At 43.4% G+C, this 17509-nt stretch overlaps 1 protein-coding gene across 4 annotated transcripts in view; it reads left to right on the top strand.

The window, feature by feature from the left end:
- nbeal2 (neurobeachin-like 2) overlaps positions 1-17509 on the top strand; it is a 231847-nt gene that overhangs the window by 94233 nt on the left and 120105 nt on the right. For all 4 annotated transcript variants that reach the window (XM_078215895.1, XM_078215897.1, XM_078215899.1 and 1 more), the window contains exons 4-7: positions 5127-5208; positions 9432-9559; positions 12749-12831; positions 15002-15087. In XM_078215895.1, the coding sequence (XP_078072021.1) occupies positions 5127-5208; positions 9432-9559; positions 12749-12831; positions 15002-15087 (379 nt within the window). The remainder of the gene's footprint in view (positions 1-5126; positions 5209-9431; positions 9560-12748; positions 12832-15001; positions 15088-17509) is intronic.

A 17509-nucleotide genomic window follows, 5' to 3' on the forward strand; every position in this document is an offset into this window, starting at 1 on the left:
AACACAGTTTAACTATAACAAGTGAATTAGCTTAATCTTTAACAATTGCACAATACAAGACAGGATACAATTCTTAACTGCTAACCTATCACTATTAGTTCCACTCAACAATATTTCACCTACAGACTCACACCCCTATTTAAAATTACTTAGCAAGATGGAGGCACACTTGCTTTGATTTAGGTTAACATTCTTGAAGCTTTCAAAAAGCCTCTGGGGAGAGAGAAAGAGAGAGAGAGAGAAAGAGAAAGAAAAACAAAAACAGAGAGACACTTCTTTCTTGTACCAGCTCCCCTGGATTTTAAAATGAAAATGAAACTGTTCTTTCTGGCAAGCTTAGCTCTTCCCATTAGCCACATGATTCCACATATCTGGTCTGAAATCCCAGGAGAACTTAAATAAACAAAAGGATCCGGAGGGTAAAACTTTACATTGAATGCAAACTGGCACAAACCACTTCAGATTTGCTTTTTAATTTCCTTCGCTGAATCCAACCAGTTCTTTTGATTTTCAGAGTCATGAAAATGTCAAACTGAAGTAATGCTTTTCCAAGAAGGTTGAGCTGCTCACAGACTTTGTCACGGAGAAACTGTCCCTTTCCACACTTTCTCAATCTTACATGTGTGTGTTCAGGGCCATCCAGAAGGGGGTCACTTTATCCCTGTCTTGTTAACTGGCCTTATTCCTTTGTCAGGTAGTCCAACTCTACCTTCTGTTGCAAAATGGTACACTAAGTCTTTCCAGAGTCTCCAATTTTTAGCTTCGTTTTACATTTTTTTTCTTTTCCTGCATCCCCGGTTTGCACTATTAGATTTTCAATTACAACACAATCCTCAATTCTGAAATGGTTAGATAGTCTTCTTACATATTCTTCTCTCCCCCAGGAAGCTACCTTGAGGAAGTAACCTGGACAATCTCGGATTGTGAAAGTAAAAGTATATATTTCTGTTCCAATGTAGTTTATTAATTCCTTTATTTGTTCTGGATCTTCATCATCATTTTCTTCATATTCTTTGGTGAAGTTATTTAGCAGTTTGGCTTCTTTGGTGTCAGGATTTATTGTTTTAGTGATCATTGTGTAAGCCATGCGCTGTTGCACAAACCATCGTGATTAACTTGAACATCAGCTATGAACAGTACTGTTTCTCTGGGTGTCCATGTCTGTGCAAGCTGTATAGATTCATTATCCCAGCAGTTAATTTGGAATGATGGTACAGTTTCATCAAACAGTCTGACTTCAGATCATTGTCATTTTCTTTTGTCTGTGGTAGAACAATGCTTCTGCTCCTCAATCTCCATCTTGAGATCACAAGTGACTGCTGGCTGACTGACATTTTTCTTCTCCTAGATGACAAGCTGCTGTCGACAGTCCTGTAGTTTATGCTCAGTTAATTTCAACAACCTCAGGAACAGGCTTCAAATCAATCATCTTTTTTTGCAACTGTCTTTGCACCTGCTCACTTTCCTTCTTCTCGTAATCACCCAGTAACTGGTTCTCCTCTCCCTCCACCAGTTTCACATGCACTCATTTGCCTCCATTCGTGTCTTCATTAACTGGGATGTGTAAGTATCCACCGTCTCCTCGGAATATTTGATCGAGACTTTCAACTGCTGCATCTCAGACTGAGCAATGTCAACTTCTCTTTCTGAACCTGTGTCAACTTGATTAAGTCTATACGGATGTTGCTTAATTGGAACAGCATTTTCTACATCTACATCATGCACAATTCCTTTAGTACTTCCCAGTTTATTCCCACATATAGTTCTATGAGACTGTATTAACTCTTTCAGGTCATTTTGCTTTTCTTCCGCAAGGTAACTCAGTAATAACTCAGAGGAATCAACAAGATAACAGGCCATCTTGGACTGTATGTTGTGCAATGAGAAAGGATTAGTTGGCAGTCTAGTTGTGAGAGAACCCTTGGGGACAAGTGATCATAATATGGTTGAATTCTTTGTCAAGGTAGATAATGATGTAGTTGATTCTGAGACCAGGGTCCTGAATCTCAATAAAGGTAACTGTGATGGCATGAGGCATGAATTGGCCATGATAGACTGGGAAACATTACTGAAAGGAAAGACAGTGGACAAGCAATGGCAGGCATTTAAAGAGCAAATAGGTGAGCTCCAGAAGTTGTTTATTCCTGTTTGGCACAAGAGTGTTAAGTGAATTGTGACCAAACCATGGCTTGCAAGGGAAATTAGAGATAACATCAGATGCAAGGAAAATTGGCAAGAAAAAGCAATAGGCCTGAGGATTGGGAGCAGTTTAAAATTCAGCGAAGGAGGACCAAGGACGAAGGGAAAAATAGAGTGTGAAAGTAAGCTAGTGGAAATATAAAAACTGTCAGTGTTTCTATAGGTATGTAAAAAGAAAAAGATTGACAAAAATGAAGGTAGCCCCCTTACAGTCAGAAACGGAAGAATTCATAGCAGGGAATAAAGAAATGGCCGAGGAATTAAATTTGTACTTTGCTTCAGTCTTCACAAAGCAAGACATGAATAATGTGCCAGAAGTTCTGAGAAAAACAAGTTTTAGTGAGGACATGAAGGAAATCAGCATTAGAAGAGAAATGATTTTGGGGAAATTGATGGGATTGAAGGTGGGTAAATCTCCAGGTCCTGATAATCTTCATCCCAGAGTACTTAAGGAAGTGGCTTGGAAATAGTAGATATTTTGGTAGTTATTTTCCAAAACTCTTTGGACTCTGGACTGATTCCTACAGATTGGAGGGTAGCTAATTTAAGCTATTCAAAAAGGGAGGTAGAGAGAAAACGGGGAACTGTATACCAGTGAGCCTGTTGGTATTGGGGAAGTTGCTGGGGTCTATTATCAAAGATTTCATAACTCAGCATTTGGAAGACAGTGGTATAATCAGACAAAGTCAGAATGGATTTACAAAAGGGAAATCATGCTTGATGAATCTATTGGAATTCTTTGAGGATTTATCCAGTAGAGTTGACCAAGCAGAACCAGTGGATGTGGTTTATTTAGACTTTCAGAAGGCTTCCAATAAGGTCTCACATAACAGACTACTATGTAAAGTTAAAGCACAATGGGATTGTAGGTAATGTCTTGAGATGGATAGAAAGCTGGTTAGCAGATAGGAAGAGTTAGCATAAATGGGTCTTTTTCTCATTGGCAGTCAGTGACGAGTGGGGTTCCACAGGGATTTTTGCTAGGACCCCAACTGTTCACATTATATATTAATGATTTGGCAAATAGTATGCTGGCCTTCATAGCGAGAGGATTTAAGAATAGGGATGTTTTACTGCAATTGTATAAGGTGTTGGTGAGGCCACACCTGGGGTATTATGTGCAGTTTTGGTGTTGTTACCTGAGGAAGGATGTCCTTGCTATAGAGGGAGTACAGCGAAGGTTTACCAGGCTGATTCCTAGAATGGCAGGTCTGTCATATGAGGAGAAACTAAGTCAGTTAGAATTATATTCACTGGAGTTTAGAAGAGCGAGAAGGGATCTCATAGAAACGTATAAAATTCTAATAGGGTTAGACAGGGTAGATTCAGAAAGAATGTTCCTGATGGTAGGGGAGTCCAGAACTAGGGGTCACAGTTTGAGGATAAGGGGTAAACCTTTTAGAACTGAGGTGAGGAGAAATTTTTTCACCTAGAAAGTGGTGAATGTGTGGAAGTCACTACCACAGAAAGCAGTTGAAGCCAAAACGTTGTCTGATTTCAAGAAGAAATTAGATATAGCTCTTGGGGCTAAAGGGATCAAGGGATATTCGAAAACCAAACCTTGATTTATGAACCAATTCAAAATCATCTGCCATTTTTACTGCTAATCTCACAGTTTTAACCTTTTGTTGTTCCACCATTTGAAGTTCATGTTTCCTTTTTAGTTCCTGAAGTTCAGAAGATCTCTTTTGCTTTTTCCATTGTGATTGCTAATCTCTCTCTTTTTCAACTGCAGTTGTTCCTCTCTCCCTTTCTTTCTTGTGCTTTTAATTCTAATTCAAGCTGTCTTAATTCTTTTTCCTGTTGCAACTATTTCATTTGTAATTGAACGTTAGTCAATTCCAATGATTCAGATTGTACTTCCAATGCTCAGCTATTGCTGAAATGATCTCTGCCTTCCTCAACCCTTCAGGTACGGTCAACTTCAGCTAGTTTGCCAAATCCAAAAACTTTGTTTTAACCACTTTTTGTAAACCACTCCGGGTGACTTTCTACACCCAGGAAATCTTTAGCCAGTGAAAGAACCATTTTTCCTCAAGCCACTCACTGTCGTCCCTGGGGGCGGCATGGTGGAACAGTGGTTAGCATTGCTGTCTCACAGCGCCAGGGACCCGAGTTCAATTCCCGGCTTGGGTGACTGTCGTTGTGGAGTTTGCACATTCTCCACGTGTCTGCGTGGGTTTCCTCCAGGTGCTCCGGTTTCCTCCCACAGTCCAAAAAGACGTGCTGGTTAAATGCATTGGCCATGCTAAATTCTCCTTCAGTGTACCCGAACAGGTGCCGGAATGTGGCGACTGGAGGATTTTCACAGTAACTTCATTGCCGTGTTAATGTAAGCCTACTTGTGACTAATAAATAAATAAACTTTAAAAAATATATATATTTAAACTAACCAAATGCAACACCTGAAAAAAGTACCAATACCTCAACACCCACTCTCATGTAGCTTTTAATTCTGGAAAAGAGCCCCCAATTTTTGTTCGGGTACCAGATCAGAAACCCCAATGTGCACTATGAACCCAGACTAGACCTCAACAATTTTCTATTTTTGGCATTAATGCGAAGATAGAAGTTTCATTCCACTGACAAACTAGGGAGCTTTTATCAAAACAAACTTTATTTAACAATACAGTTTAACTATTACAAATGAACTAGCTCAACCTATAGCAATTGAACAATACTTAAACATGACAAGATGCATTTCAAACTGCTAATCTATCACTATTAGTTCCAATCAAGCAATATTTCTCTGATAAACTCAAACCCCTCTTTAAAATTAGTTAGCAAAACCTAGGCATACTTTCTTTGAATTAATCCAGATATAAATCATCTGAAATCCTTGATTAGATTGCAATCTGTAATTCATTCATATCTCCGTAAGCCTATCCAGAATGTGTAGTAATCAGGCCAATTTTCTCTTTACACAGAAATTTAGAAAACATTGAAGCAAAAGTCACTCCGGCCTTTATCCCAGAGGTTGTTAATCTGCTGGCTGTGTGCACTTCTGAGGTAAGTCTTTATTCCTTCCTGTGACTTAAGTTGGGCAACATAAATCTCTTGATTTATTTCACTTCCGCTTCTTCCTGGAGAACGTTCAGTGACATTTCTCCCAGAACCAAAAACATTTCAAAAAGGAAGGTCATGCTTTACCAATCTTATTGAATCTTTTAAAGAAATAACAGGGTAGTAAAGGGTAATGTCGTGGATGTAATATATTTGTATTTTCAAAAGGCCTTCGATAAGATGCTGCGTTTTATTCATGACTAAGATTGGAACATCTGGAGTCTAGGGACAAATTAATAAATGGATAACAAGCTGGCTGAAAAAAGAAACCAAGAGTTAGGAGTTAAAAGTTAAATAGCCATTGTTCATACAGACCTTGAGTATTGCTGAACTTAAAGAGGCATGTTTCCTAAACCTTTTGTCTTGTACTCATCAGGACAGATCACAAGATTACTAACAGTCAAGGGAACAACAGTTTATCCTGCATAAGAAGACAGTGCCAATTGGTTTGCAAGTGGACCCTTGACTGGCAGAGGCATTGCCATGCAGAATGCAGTAGGGAACAGTTAACCGCCAAGCTTTTGTTCAAATTCAAATCAGGCAGGTTGAGTCTCATTGGCCAAGACATTGACAAGAGGAATTAGATGTGATGATGCAACTGGGCAACACTTGCTAAGTAATCCTGAATTTACTAAGAATTACACTGAAAACCAATTTAAGCTTATCAGTCAGGCTTGCAGTGTGGCTCACTGACACGTTAGAAGCCACAAATATTCAGACATAAGGCCCTTTCCCTTGCATCTTTGTAAATTAAACAGTTGCTTTAAAGGCAGCCACTCCCTGATTTATTCCCCATAGCAATGTCTTGACCATCAGGATCAATCTGCCTGGTTTGAATTTGGACAATAGCTTGGAATAACAGTTCCATGCTGCTTTCTCCAAGGCAACACCTCACTAATCAGAATCCACTTGCCAACCAATCAATACTCCCTTCTTATGCAGTATAATATGTTGTTCCCTTTATTGTTGGTAATCTTGTGATCTGTCCTGATGAACAGAAGATGAAAAGCGAAGACAGCATGTCTCTTTTTGCAGCAATACATAAGTCAAAAGTTGGTTAGTTAAATTGGCAAAGAGTAGAAAGCAGTGTTGCACAAAGATCCACTGTTGTTCATAATTTGGACTTGGGAATTGGAAGTAGAATCTGAAAGTTTGCTGATAACCCCAAATTCAGGGGTATAGTTAATAAAGAGGAAGACTGCAGCAAAATACAGGAAGACATTAATAAACTTGCACAATGGACAGGCAATTGGAATATGAGATTTTGTAAAGAGATATGTGCATATTTCATAGGAAGATTAACTATTTATGTGTGCTCTGCCCAAAGGCAAGTCCTTAGCATATTGCCTGCTGATGTTTTGTCCTGAGCTGTTTTTCTTGACGATTATTGTCAGTGATAGTTTATCATTGCCTTCCGCGCCCAGGGGCAGGACAAGGAGGCAGGTCCATGGTCTACCACCTCCAGGATCAAACCTGTGCTGTTGGCATTCTTCTGAGCCGCACACAAGCCATCTCGCCAACTGGGAATAGAATTACAAAGCAGAAAAGTTATATTAAACTTGTTTACAACCTTGGTTAAAGCATAGCTGGAGGATTGTGAACAATTCTGGTCTCCATATTACAGTGATATAGAGGCACTGGAAAAGATGCGCATAGGATTCACTGGAATGGTGACATAGCTGAAGTTATATTTGTCAGGAAAGATTGAACAGGCTCTTCCCTTTTCTCCAATGACCTGATGGCGATTTTTAAGATTATGAAAGGGTTTGAAACAATACGCACAGAGATGATGGGGTCAATTGTCTGCCGGGAGACTCGAGCAGAAGCCGTTTTGCCGGCTCCCCGCTGGGCGCCAAGGCCTCCGCGAGTCTCTGGCAGCCGGATTTCCAGCGCCGTCAGCTCCGCACCATAAATCGGCGTGGAGCTGCATAAATTATGGTAATACTTGTTTGAATCTATTTTAAGTCCCATTTGCGGCCCCAGGTTTGAAATCTCTGGGCCCGCTAGTGTCTCGCCCCCTCCCCCCCGCCAGGAGTGGTTCACTCCAGTGGGGTTTATTATAGCTCCCCAATTGCAGGGAACTGGCGGCTGAGTGGGTTGAGCCCCCGGGCATTGCCAGCTTGGCAGTGCCAGCCTGGCCCCCTGGCACTGCCCAAGGGGCAAAGAGCCAATGTCCAGGGGGCACCTTAGTACTGCCCACCGGACATTGTGCAGTGCCATGGGGGCAGGGCATAATGGGGCAGGGCATAATGGGGTGGGACCTCTGGGAGGGAGTGATCAGTGGGGGTGGGAGGGCCCGCTGCCACTCTGCACTCAGGATCGGTGACAGAGGGATGGTGGCCAGCGTTCGGGGTTGGGCATCGGGATGGGATGGGTCAGCCTGTCGGGGGGCAGGGCTGATTTGGGGGGTTGGTCGGGGCAGCCGGTTTTGGGGGGTGGGAAATCGGGAGATCGGAGCTGCCGGGAGCGGGGGAGATCGAGGCGGGCCATGAACGGAGGGGGGAGGGGTTGAGGCTATCCCGGACATGTTCGTGGGGCCAGCGATCGGGCCGTTGGGAGGGTCAGAGGGGCAGTGATGCAGGGTCGCGGGGCTGGCCAGCGGTCGAGCTGGCCAATGATTGGGAGGCTGGCAGTGCAGGGCTACTGCACATGTGTCGATCTTGGCACTGACAGATTGGTGCATACGCAGTGGCCCGCTCAGCGCTCTGCTGGCGGCCTCTCCAGCGGGAATAGGCCCCGCCCACAGATTTTTAGCGTGATTCCAGGTGCTCTGCTTTCCTCTCACAGTCCGAAAGACGTGCAGGTTGGGTGCATTGACCCGAACCGGTGCCAAAATGTGGCGACGAGGGGAAGTAACTTCATTGCAGTATTAATGTAAGCCCTACTTCTGATTAATAAATAAATAAACTTTATTAATTTTTCGTGCACTATCCAGTGCACAGAGTGTGGAAAATTCATTTTGAAACTCACGCTGAAAAGACCAGCAGGATTTACTCCAGTTTTTACGTGAATTCGACACTTAGAAATTTTTTGGGAGGATCCCACCCGATGTTTTCACTTAAGGCAAGACCAGATTTAGAGACTAAGGACTGAATTTTCTGTTTTTTCCTCTAAGTGCTGGACAAGGCGAAAAAATCAGTGTGCAGCACGCCAGCTGTACAGTCAGCTGTTCTTGCCATATTGTCCAGCGAATGCAGACACAAAAGCCCAGTCTATAAATATAAGATAGTCATTAAGAAAACTAATAGGGAATTCAGGAGAAATGTCTTTAGCCAGAGAGTGGTTAGAATGTGGAATTCATTACCATAGAGGGTGCTTGATGCAAATAACATAGATGCATTTGAGGAGAAGCAAGCTAAACACCTGAGGAAGAAAGGAATAGAAAAATCTGTTGATGGGGGGAGATGAATAAGGCTGAGAGAAAGCTCGTTAGAGTGTGCACACCAGGATCTGTTGGGTTGAATAACCAGCTTTTGTCTTGTGATTACTATATAAGACATATAATTGGGATAGAATAAATAGAACTTTATCCATATATTGAACCCATGATGTGCCATGTGAGTGTTGGGGCCATGTTAAGGGAGGCTTACTCTATCACCGGAATTCTACCGCCCCACCCGCTACGGAATCGGAGCGAGCGAAGGACAGACAACAGAAAGGTCTGTTCACCTTGGGCAGGAATTTCTGGTTTCGCTTGAGCAAGGCTATAAAATCCCACCCTATATCTTACTCATTGCTGCATCTGCTGTAAAAGTGTTTGGAGCAGCACTATGAAAAATTAGAATCACAGAATCCATTCAGCCCATCGAGCCTGCATCAACAATAATCCCACCCAGGCCCTATCCCTGTAACCCCACATATTTACCCTGTTAGTTCCCCTGACACTGAGGGACAATTTTGCTTGCTCAATCAACCTAACCCACACATCTTTGGAGTGTGGAAGGAAACCGGAGCACCCGAAGGAAACCCACGCAGACAGGGGGAGGACGCCCAAACTCCACACAGACAGTGAGTCGAAGCTGGAACAGAACTGAACCCGAGTCTCTGGCGCTGTGAGGCAGCAGTGCTAACCACTAGGCCTGAAGTGTTATTTAAATATATGTATATTGTGCTGTAATTGTTTCCTTCTGACAAACAGTTTTTTCATTTTACTTTGTGTTCATTTCTAGTTAAAGAAGGGACCACAGGAGAAGGTTTTATCAGAGACCTCAAAGGTTGAGCAATTAACAATGTATGCACTGCACCTGTGTGAATGCCTGTTCGATCCATATCAAATCTGGAGGCGGCATTTGAAAGGGTGAGTATACATGACCGGTGCACAATGATTACCTAATAAATGACCCCACTTATTGTTGAGGACATGAGCTTGAGGACCAACTTCTCTCAAGCTCTCCTTGCTGATCTTCCCACACCCAGTATTCCCTAAACCTGAGCAAGTTCAGAAAACTGTAGGCTAATTCCGCTCCACACACCCCAGCCCCCGGCACTTTTCCTGCGCACCCTTGCTCTCACCCTGTGCCGCGGTGAAGTCACTTGAAGATCCTTGTCTCACATTTCACCCACAAGTCTTGGAAAATTTTCTTCACCTACTTTGGATGACGTTCCTTTAATTCATTTTTGGAAGCTAGGCATCAAGGTCAGTATTTGTTGGCCATCCTTTGTTGCATCAAACTGAGAGTCAACGGTCGCAATTTTACTGGCAGGTCCGCCCCGGAGGCTCGCAGAACGGCATTCTCCATTGGCCTCGGGCGGGATCCTACGAGCCTCGGGCGGGCATGCCGGTAAAATTCCGGCCAACAACATTGTCAGGGGATTCGAATTACAGATAGGCCATGCTAAAAAAGGATCCATTCAAAGTCATTTAGATTGTTGATAACATCTTTTTAATATCAAGAAGTTGTTAAATGGGTTCTAATTCTCAAAGCCTCAGGGTGGAATTTGAACTCCATTCTCTGGATTATTAGCCCAAACTACTGGATCGCCATTGCATATATCATAACTAGTGCACCGCTCAATCCTTTTCAAGCAAACCTGTGCTGGCTTTAATTTTTTCCAAGTGCCAATAATTTTCTCTTGGAATAATTTTTCCAAAAGTTTCCCCACCATCAACATTAGACTGATGGGTCTGTCATTTCTGGATTTATTCCCCTGTCCTTTTTGTAAACTGGGTGGTAATATTTGCAATGCTCCTGGCACTATCCCATATATAATGAACATTGGAGGATTGTGACTGGAGCCCTCTCAATTTCTACTCTCACTTCCTTCATCCCACCTGAAATGGGTGGATTTTCTACTTTGACCACGATCAACTTGTCAATTATTTCCTCTTTTCTATTTCTGTCCCATCCATTTTTTTATTGCCTGCACCTTCACTATGACATTGGCAGAAGACGGCCTCCATAAGAAATTCCTTTTGGTCTCTAATTGGCCTCACCTATTGATTATGTTTCTCTAGGATATGGGGATGGGGGGGAGGCAGGATTAGGCTATTAAGTTAGATGATCAACCATGATCATAATCACTGGCGGAGCAGGCTTGAAGGGCCGAAGAGCCTCCTCGTGCTCCTGTTTTTTCTATGTTTCTATTATCCTTTTATTATTAATAACAGAGGTTTGGGTTCCCTTTCATGTTCTCATTTCATTGAAGAATAATTTTCTACCAGGACAGCAGGAAAACTGTGCTCTTCTTTACATGGGATTTTGCACCTCCACCTTTTGAAAAATATATTTAATGGGACGTGGGCGGCGCTGGCCAGGGCAGCCTTTTTGTTTCCCATCCCCACCTGAGTGGGTAATGGATGTTACCCAGAAAGAACGTGCACTCAAGTGTCAGCCTTCATTGAGTACTGATGCAGGTTTATGTTTGGAAAACATTGATTCACAACATGACTGATGTCAGGAAATTCTTCATCAAAAGTGGGTCAACAGTTGCATCAAACCAGAACTGCTCAATAAATACTGACTGTGCTAATGATACTGACATCCTGGGAATTAATAAGTAAGACTTATAGGCGGGACAGTAAGTTGCCATGAGGAAATAAGAACCTTAGAAATGGATATGCATAGGTTAGGAGAGCGGGCCAAAATGTAGCAGATGGAGTTTAACGTGGATAAGTGTGAGGTCATGCATTTTGGTCGCAAAAATGGGAAGGCAACTTATTAATTAAATAGGGAGAGACTTCGGGGTGCTCCGGTGCAGAGGGATCTGGGTGTCCTCGTTCATGAGTCACAGAAAACTAGCATTCAGGTACAGCAGATAATCAAGAAAGCGAATGGAAGGTTGGCATTTATAGCTAAAGGAATAGGATACAAAGGTAAGGAAGTATTGTTGCAACTATGCAAGGCATTGGTGAGGCCGCACCTGGAATATTGTGCACAGTTTTGGTCCCTTATATGAGGAAAGATGTGGTGGCACAGGGGGCAGTTCAGAGGAGGTTCACTAGATTTGATTCCAGAGATGAGGGGTTTGTCGTGTGAAGAGAGATTGGACAGTTTAGGCCTATACTCTCTGGAATTTAGAAGACTGAGGGGAGATCAAATTGAGGTATTCAAAATGATAAAAGGTGTGGATAAGGTAGACGTGGAGCGGGTGCTTCCGCTGGCGGGGCATTCTAGGACGAGAGGTCATAGTCTTAGGATAAGGGGTAGCAAATTTCATAGAATCATAGAATCCCTACAGTGCAGGAAGAGGCCATTCGGACCATCGAGTCTGCACCAACCACAATCCCACCCAGGCCCTACCCCCATATCCCTACATATTTTTACCCGCTAATCCCTCCAACCTACACATCTCGGGACACTAAGGGGCAATTTTAGCATGGCCAATCAACCTAACCCGCACATCTTTGGACTGTGGGAGGAAACCGGAGCACCCGGAGGAAACCCACGCAGACACGAGGAGAATGTGCAAACTCCATACAGACAGTGACCCGAGCCGGGAATCGAACCCAGGTCCCTGGAGCTGTGAAGCAGCAGTGCTAACCACTATGCTACTGTGCCGCCCTATTTAAATTTAAAACAGAGTTGAGGAGAAACTACTTCTCTCCAAGGGTTGTGAATCTGTGAAATTCGCTACCCCAAAGTGTGGTGGATGCTGGGACAGTGAGTAAATTTAAGGAGGAGTTAGACAGATTCTTAATTGATAGTGGGGTTGAAAGGTTATGGGAAGAAGGCAGGAAAATGGGCATGAGGGGCATTTCAGCCGTGATCGAATGGTGGAGTGGACTCGATGGGCCGAATAGCCTAATTCTGCTCCTATATCTTATGAACGAATGAACTTGGGGTGACATTTTCTGCGCAACCCACTGTGTATTTTGCAGTGGGAGAGGCGACCCATCATTGGCTGGTGGCAGGATCTTCTGGTCCCTCTGTTGTCAATGGGGTTTCCCCATAGGTCTGAAAATGAGATTGGTGATCTGCTTACAAAGTTTAGCTGTTAGCATGGAACCTGCTAAAAGCCTAACTCCTGCCAATCTTTTTGGTTCCAGAGAGATTATCAGTTCCATGGAAATGAGTAAATATAAATTTGCACCAGCTGTTTTACCTCAGGAATTCGACACATTCTTCCATGGTAAGTAAAAGTGAGAACTCTGACAGTAGCAGAGGGCTGGGATTGTGTTATGCATAACATTCACGCCATACAACTGCTGGTCAATGACCATTTGCAACAAGAGAGAATTTAACAATCACCCCTTGGTAGTCAATGACATTGCCATCACTGAATCCCCCCCCCCCCCCCACTATTAACATCATGGGGGATACCATTGACCAGAAACTGGATTGGACTAGCCATATAAATATTGTGACTACAAGAACAGGTCAGAGGCTGGGAATTCTGCAGTGAGTAACTCACTAGCTGATCCCCCAAAGTCTGTCCACCTGGCACAGGTCAGGACTGTGATAGAGTACTCCTCCTCCACCTACCAGGATGAGTGCAGTTCCAATTATACTCAACAAGCTTGACACCATCCAGGGCAATACAGTCCATTTCAACGGCATACCATCCAGCACCTTACATGTTCATTCCCTCTAGCACGATCACACAGTGACAACAATGTGTAACATCTCCAAGATCCACTGCAGCAACTTGACAAGTCTCCTTAGACAGCACTTTCCAAACTGGTGGTCTCTATCACCTAGCAGATAAGTGCAGCAGATGCATGGGAACACCATCATTTGCAAGTTCTTAACTAGGAGCCATCCTAACTAGGAGCCATATCGCTGTTCCTTCACTGTCACGAAGTCAGAGATGTGAAACTCCCTTCCTAACATCACTGTAGGGTACCTGGTTTTCATAGACCCTTAGAATTATTTCACTCCATTTTGATGTGTTCTGAGATGGCTTTTAAGTCCAATGCGCAATCTGCAGATTCTGACAGATGCTGGGTATGTGGTCTTTGGATGGTTGGGTAGATGAATGTTTGGAAAGTTGGTGCTCTCTCTCCAATGCTTCGACTTCACCTCTGTGAGTTCCTAATGAAGTCTCATGATGTATTAAGTGTTTTCCTCAATGAATCTTCTCCATTTTGGTTAGGCACAAGCCAGGGCCTCCAATAAATTGAAGGGGATGTTTGAACTTGAGGATATTCCTAAAGCTTTTCAGTTGTCCTCCTGGAAGTCTCCTGCCATGAGTTCCAAGTAGAGCAGTTGTTTTGGGAGTCTGGTGTCAGGTATATGAATGGCATGTTCTGCCTAGAGCTGGTTTGAATGGAATAACACCCTTGATGTTGGGAATATTGGCTTGGTAGAGGACTTTGCTGTTGGATGACCATTCTTGACATTGGATTTGAGGGATCTTGCCAAAACACTGCTGATGGTATTCTGCATTGCTTTGGGGTACCTGCTGGAGATTGTCCTAAGTCTCTGGAGCATATAGGAGTGCAGAGATCTCTGCTGTCCAGTAAGCTATGGTGTTACTACACTAGATGGACTGCAGTAGTTCAAGAAGGTGGCTCAACACCATCTTCTCAAGGGCAATTAGAGATGGGCAGAATAAGAGGGAGCTTGGAGTGCAGTAAGTGTAACAGAGGGCTGGGAGTATCTGTGCAGGATAAGACAGACCTGGGAACATCTACCAAACAGGATAACACCGACCTTGGAATATATTACAGGCAGGCTTACAGAGAGCTGGAACTTCAACAGAATAGCAAATCAGGAAAGGCACAAAAGAGGCTGCTGATTCACTAACATTCATTTTTCACCCGTCAATAGAATTGAAAATTATCCTTGCTATGTACTTTCCAGCGTGTGACACGAGGGAGAAGGGAGTAATTCAGATTTGGCGATGGGGTGAAATTTGTGATATCAGATGAGTCAATCTTTTATACATCCCTTCCGATTCTCATTTACAGTGACCTCAATGAAAGTGGAAAGTACAAGAGATATATACAAGAGATGGCCATTTCACACAAGCAATCAATGTCAAAATTATCCCCATTGTGTGCAGCACACTGTTAGCTATCTTGTGTGTGAAACACTGTGTGCGACACACCATGTTATTCTGTGTGTGACACACTGTATAAGAACTTAAGAACTAGAACATAAGAACTATGCTATCCTATTTCCAATACACATGCAGCCATGAATTGTTCACAGTAGTGACAGGTGTTTTACAGGTGATTTCTCCCATGGGTGTGTGCCAAGAGAGCTTGATTGAATGAAGACTTTATCATACAAGTTCAATGTACCCACCTGGAATTATTCTAACTCATGTTTGTTGTTTTTGTTCACAATCTTCACAGAAAGTTTCAAGAACAGCCAGAGCTTGCCAAAGACAATCCACCTACGACTGATATATCTCTATGGAGCCATTATCAGCGGGAGTAAGGTAAAGCAAAGCTTGAGTACTGATCCCATAGTTAGAATCTATAGCAACCTTGAAAAGCCTTTTCTTTTATGCAGTTTATATGATGCACGGTCCCTTCTCATCTTCAAGAAGGGGAGAACTTGTGTTACACACCATATTTAGATTTCTGAACATCCCAATGTGCTTCACAGTCGATCAATTGTTTTGAAGTCATTTTATACACAGCAAGATAGTGATTGAGCAAGGAATGTTGGCCAGTCTTTCTCTGTTTTAACTTTCTTGTCTCCCTTTATTTCATCACTACTTCTACAAACATTCAAACCTCCAAGCTCACTATCCTACAGACCCTTTCCCCCTACCTGCATCTTCACTGAGCTACACAGAAATTGTAATGTTTTGCCCAGTCCATGTTGGTTTTTACTCCCTGCATAAGCTACATCCCCAAACTCACATCACAATGATAATTGCCAAAATGGTCTCTTCAATTGTGATAACCCCCACGGTGGGGTCCATGGGGAATCACTGATTGATTCCCCTGGTAACAAACAGTGGCCTGCCCAGCTGGAACTCATTACCTGAGCCTTTCATAAGGCAGGCCCAGGACTGGGCCTGCTGAACTGTAGTCCCAGGCAGGGACTAGTGTGTGGACACCACGGTAGTGGTTTTACTTTGCATTCTGTAATAAATTATGTTCCTTTCTAGTCGGGCTTCCTGAGTCATTACATTGCTGATGAGGAACAAGAAAATTTTCGGACAGCCTCGCCTGTCAATGAACCTAGTAAGGCAGTGACAGGGAGATATTGAAAAGGCCGCTGTTCGAGAAACTGGAAACTTATGATGCGGGTGTGGAGGATTGGCCCCAGTACGCCGAGGAATTAGATATTTCTTCTGGGCAAACGGGATAGAAGGAGACGACCAGCAAGAAGTCATCCTCTTGACCACTTGTAGGGCCCCAACTTTCAGCATCATAAAATGTTTAACCTACCCAGCAGCCCCGGATTCAGAATCTTTTAACGACTTGGTAGATATGGTATTGAACCACTACGGCCCTAAACCGTTTGTTATATTGCAAAGCCACAAGTTTAACACAACAACTAGACTGCCTGGGGAACCAGTCACTGAATTCTTGATGAGACTGTGGAAATTGGCGGAACATTGAGTACGGGTCAGCACTTCCGGAAATGTTAGGCATGGTTTAGTACGTGGAATTAATAATATTGCAACCCAATGAAAGCTACTGACTGCATCAACTCTGGACCTCAAGAAAGCCATAGAACTGGTCCTTTCCCATGAAAACACAGGAAAAGGGAGCCCAGGAGCTTCAGGGGTCCATAGACAGTGCAATCTTCAGCCTTGGGTGACCCCAATACCGCAGAACCAAGTCCCCAGACTTGGTTGTCTCCCAATTGCTGCTAAGAAAAGGCAATTGGAGTCAGAGGCCATGAGATTCCAGAACTAGATCGGAAATCTCTCCACAATACAGTGAGGAGCGAGCATATCCATGCTGCACTTGTGATCATAGAATCCGCCCCAGACAAGGCTACTGAAACAGGCAAAACATGTACCACCCAGGCCGAATGGCGAAGCCACCTCAGGACAGGGCATTACAAATTAACCTAAGAATGAAGAATTGATGCAGCTAATGAGGAATTGATTCCGCATCCAAGTGGCTCCAATCAAGATTAAACTCTAGGTAAATGGCCACCCCCTAGACACGGAAGTAGACACCGGAGCTGCTGTATCTATTATTGGGGAGCAAACCTTTAGGCGACTCTGATTGGGCATCTTACCTTTAAGCCTGCTAAGGCTAGATTGACCATGTATACTGGGGAGCCCTTATGTATTGTTGGGACCACTGTCAACAAAGCCTGCCGTTTAGACAGATGTCCTACGCAATGCATAGAAGACTTGTATGCAAAGCTGGCTGGGGGTCACATATTTTCCAAATTAAACATGAGCCACGCTTACCTCCAACTGGAGCTTAAGGTGTCATCCAGGAAGTATGTCACCGTAAATACTCACAAAGGACTCTATGGTGATGGAGAACATCCTTCAAGGGGTGCTTAGAGCGACAGTCTATCTGGATGATATTTTCACCTCAGGAGCTACTGCAAGGGAATATTTGAAGAGTTTGGAGGAGGTCTTACAGCCTTTTCCTGATGTTGGCATCCGATTAAAAAGGGAAAAATAGATGTTCCAGGTCAACGAGGTAACATACCTCAGGTACAGAGTTGACAAAGATGGATTACACCCTGCCAAAGAGAAGGTGAAGGCCATAAAAGGGGCTCCTTCTCCACGGAACATAACGGAATTGAAGTCTTTCCTTGGTGTCATAAATTATTATGGAAGATTCATATGAACTTGGCGACCCTGCTGGCATCCCTCCACATACCATTAATAAAATCAGAACTGGTCATGGCAAACACCACAAGAGAAAGCCTTT

This window comes from Mustelus asterias, chromosome 7 (assembly GCF_964213995.1).
Source record: "Mustelus asterias chromosome 7, sMusAst1.hap1.1, whole genome shotgun sequence".
Taxonomy (NCBI): Eukaryota; Metazoa; Chordata; class Chondrichthyes; order Carcharhiniformes; family Triakidae; genus Mustelus; species Mustelus asterias.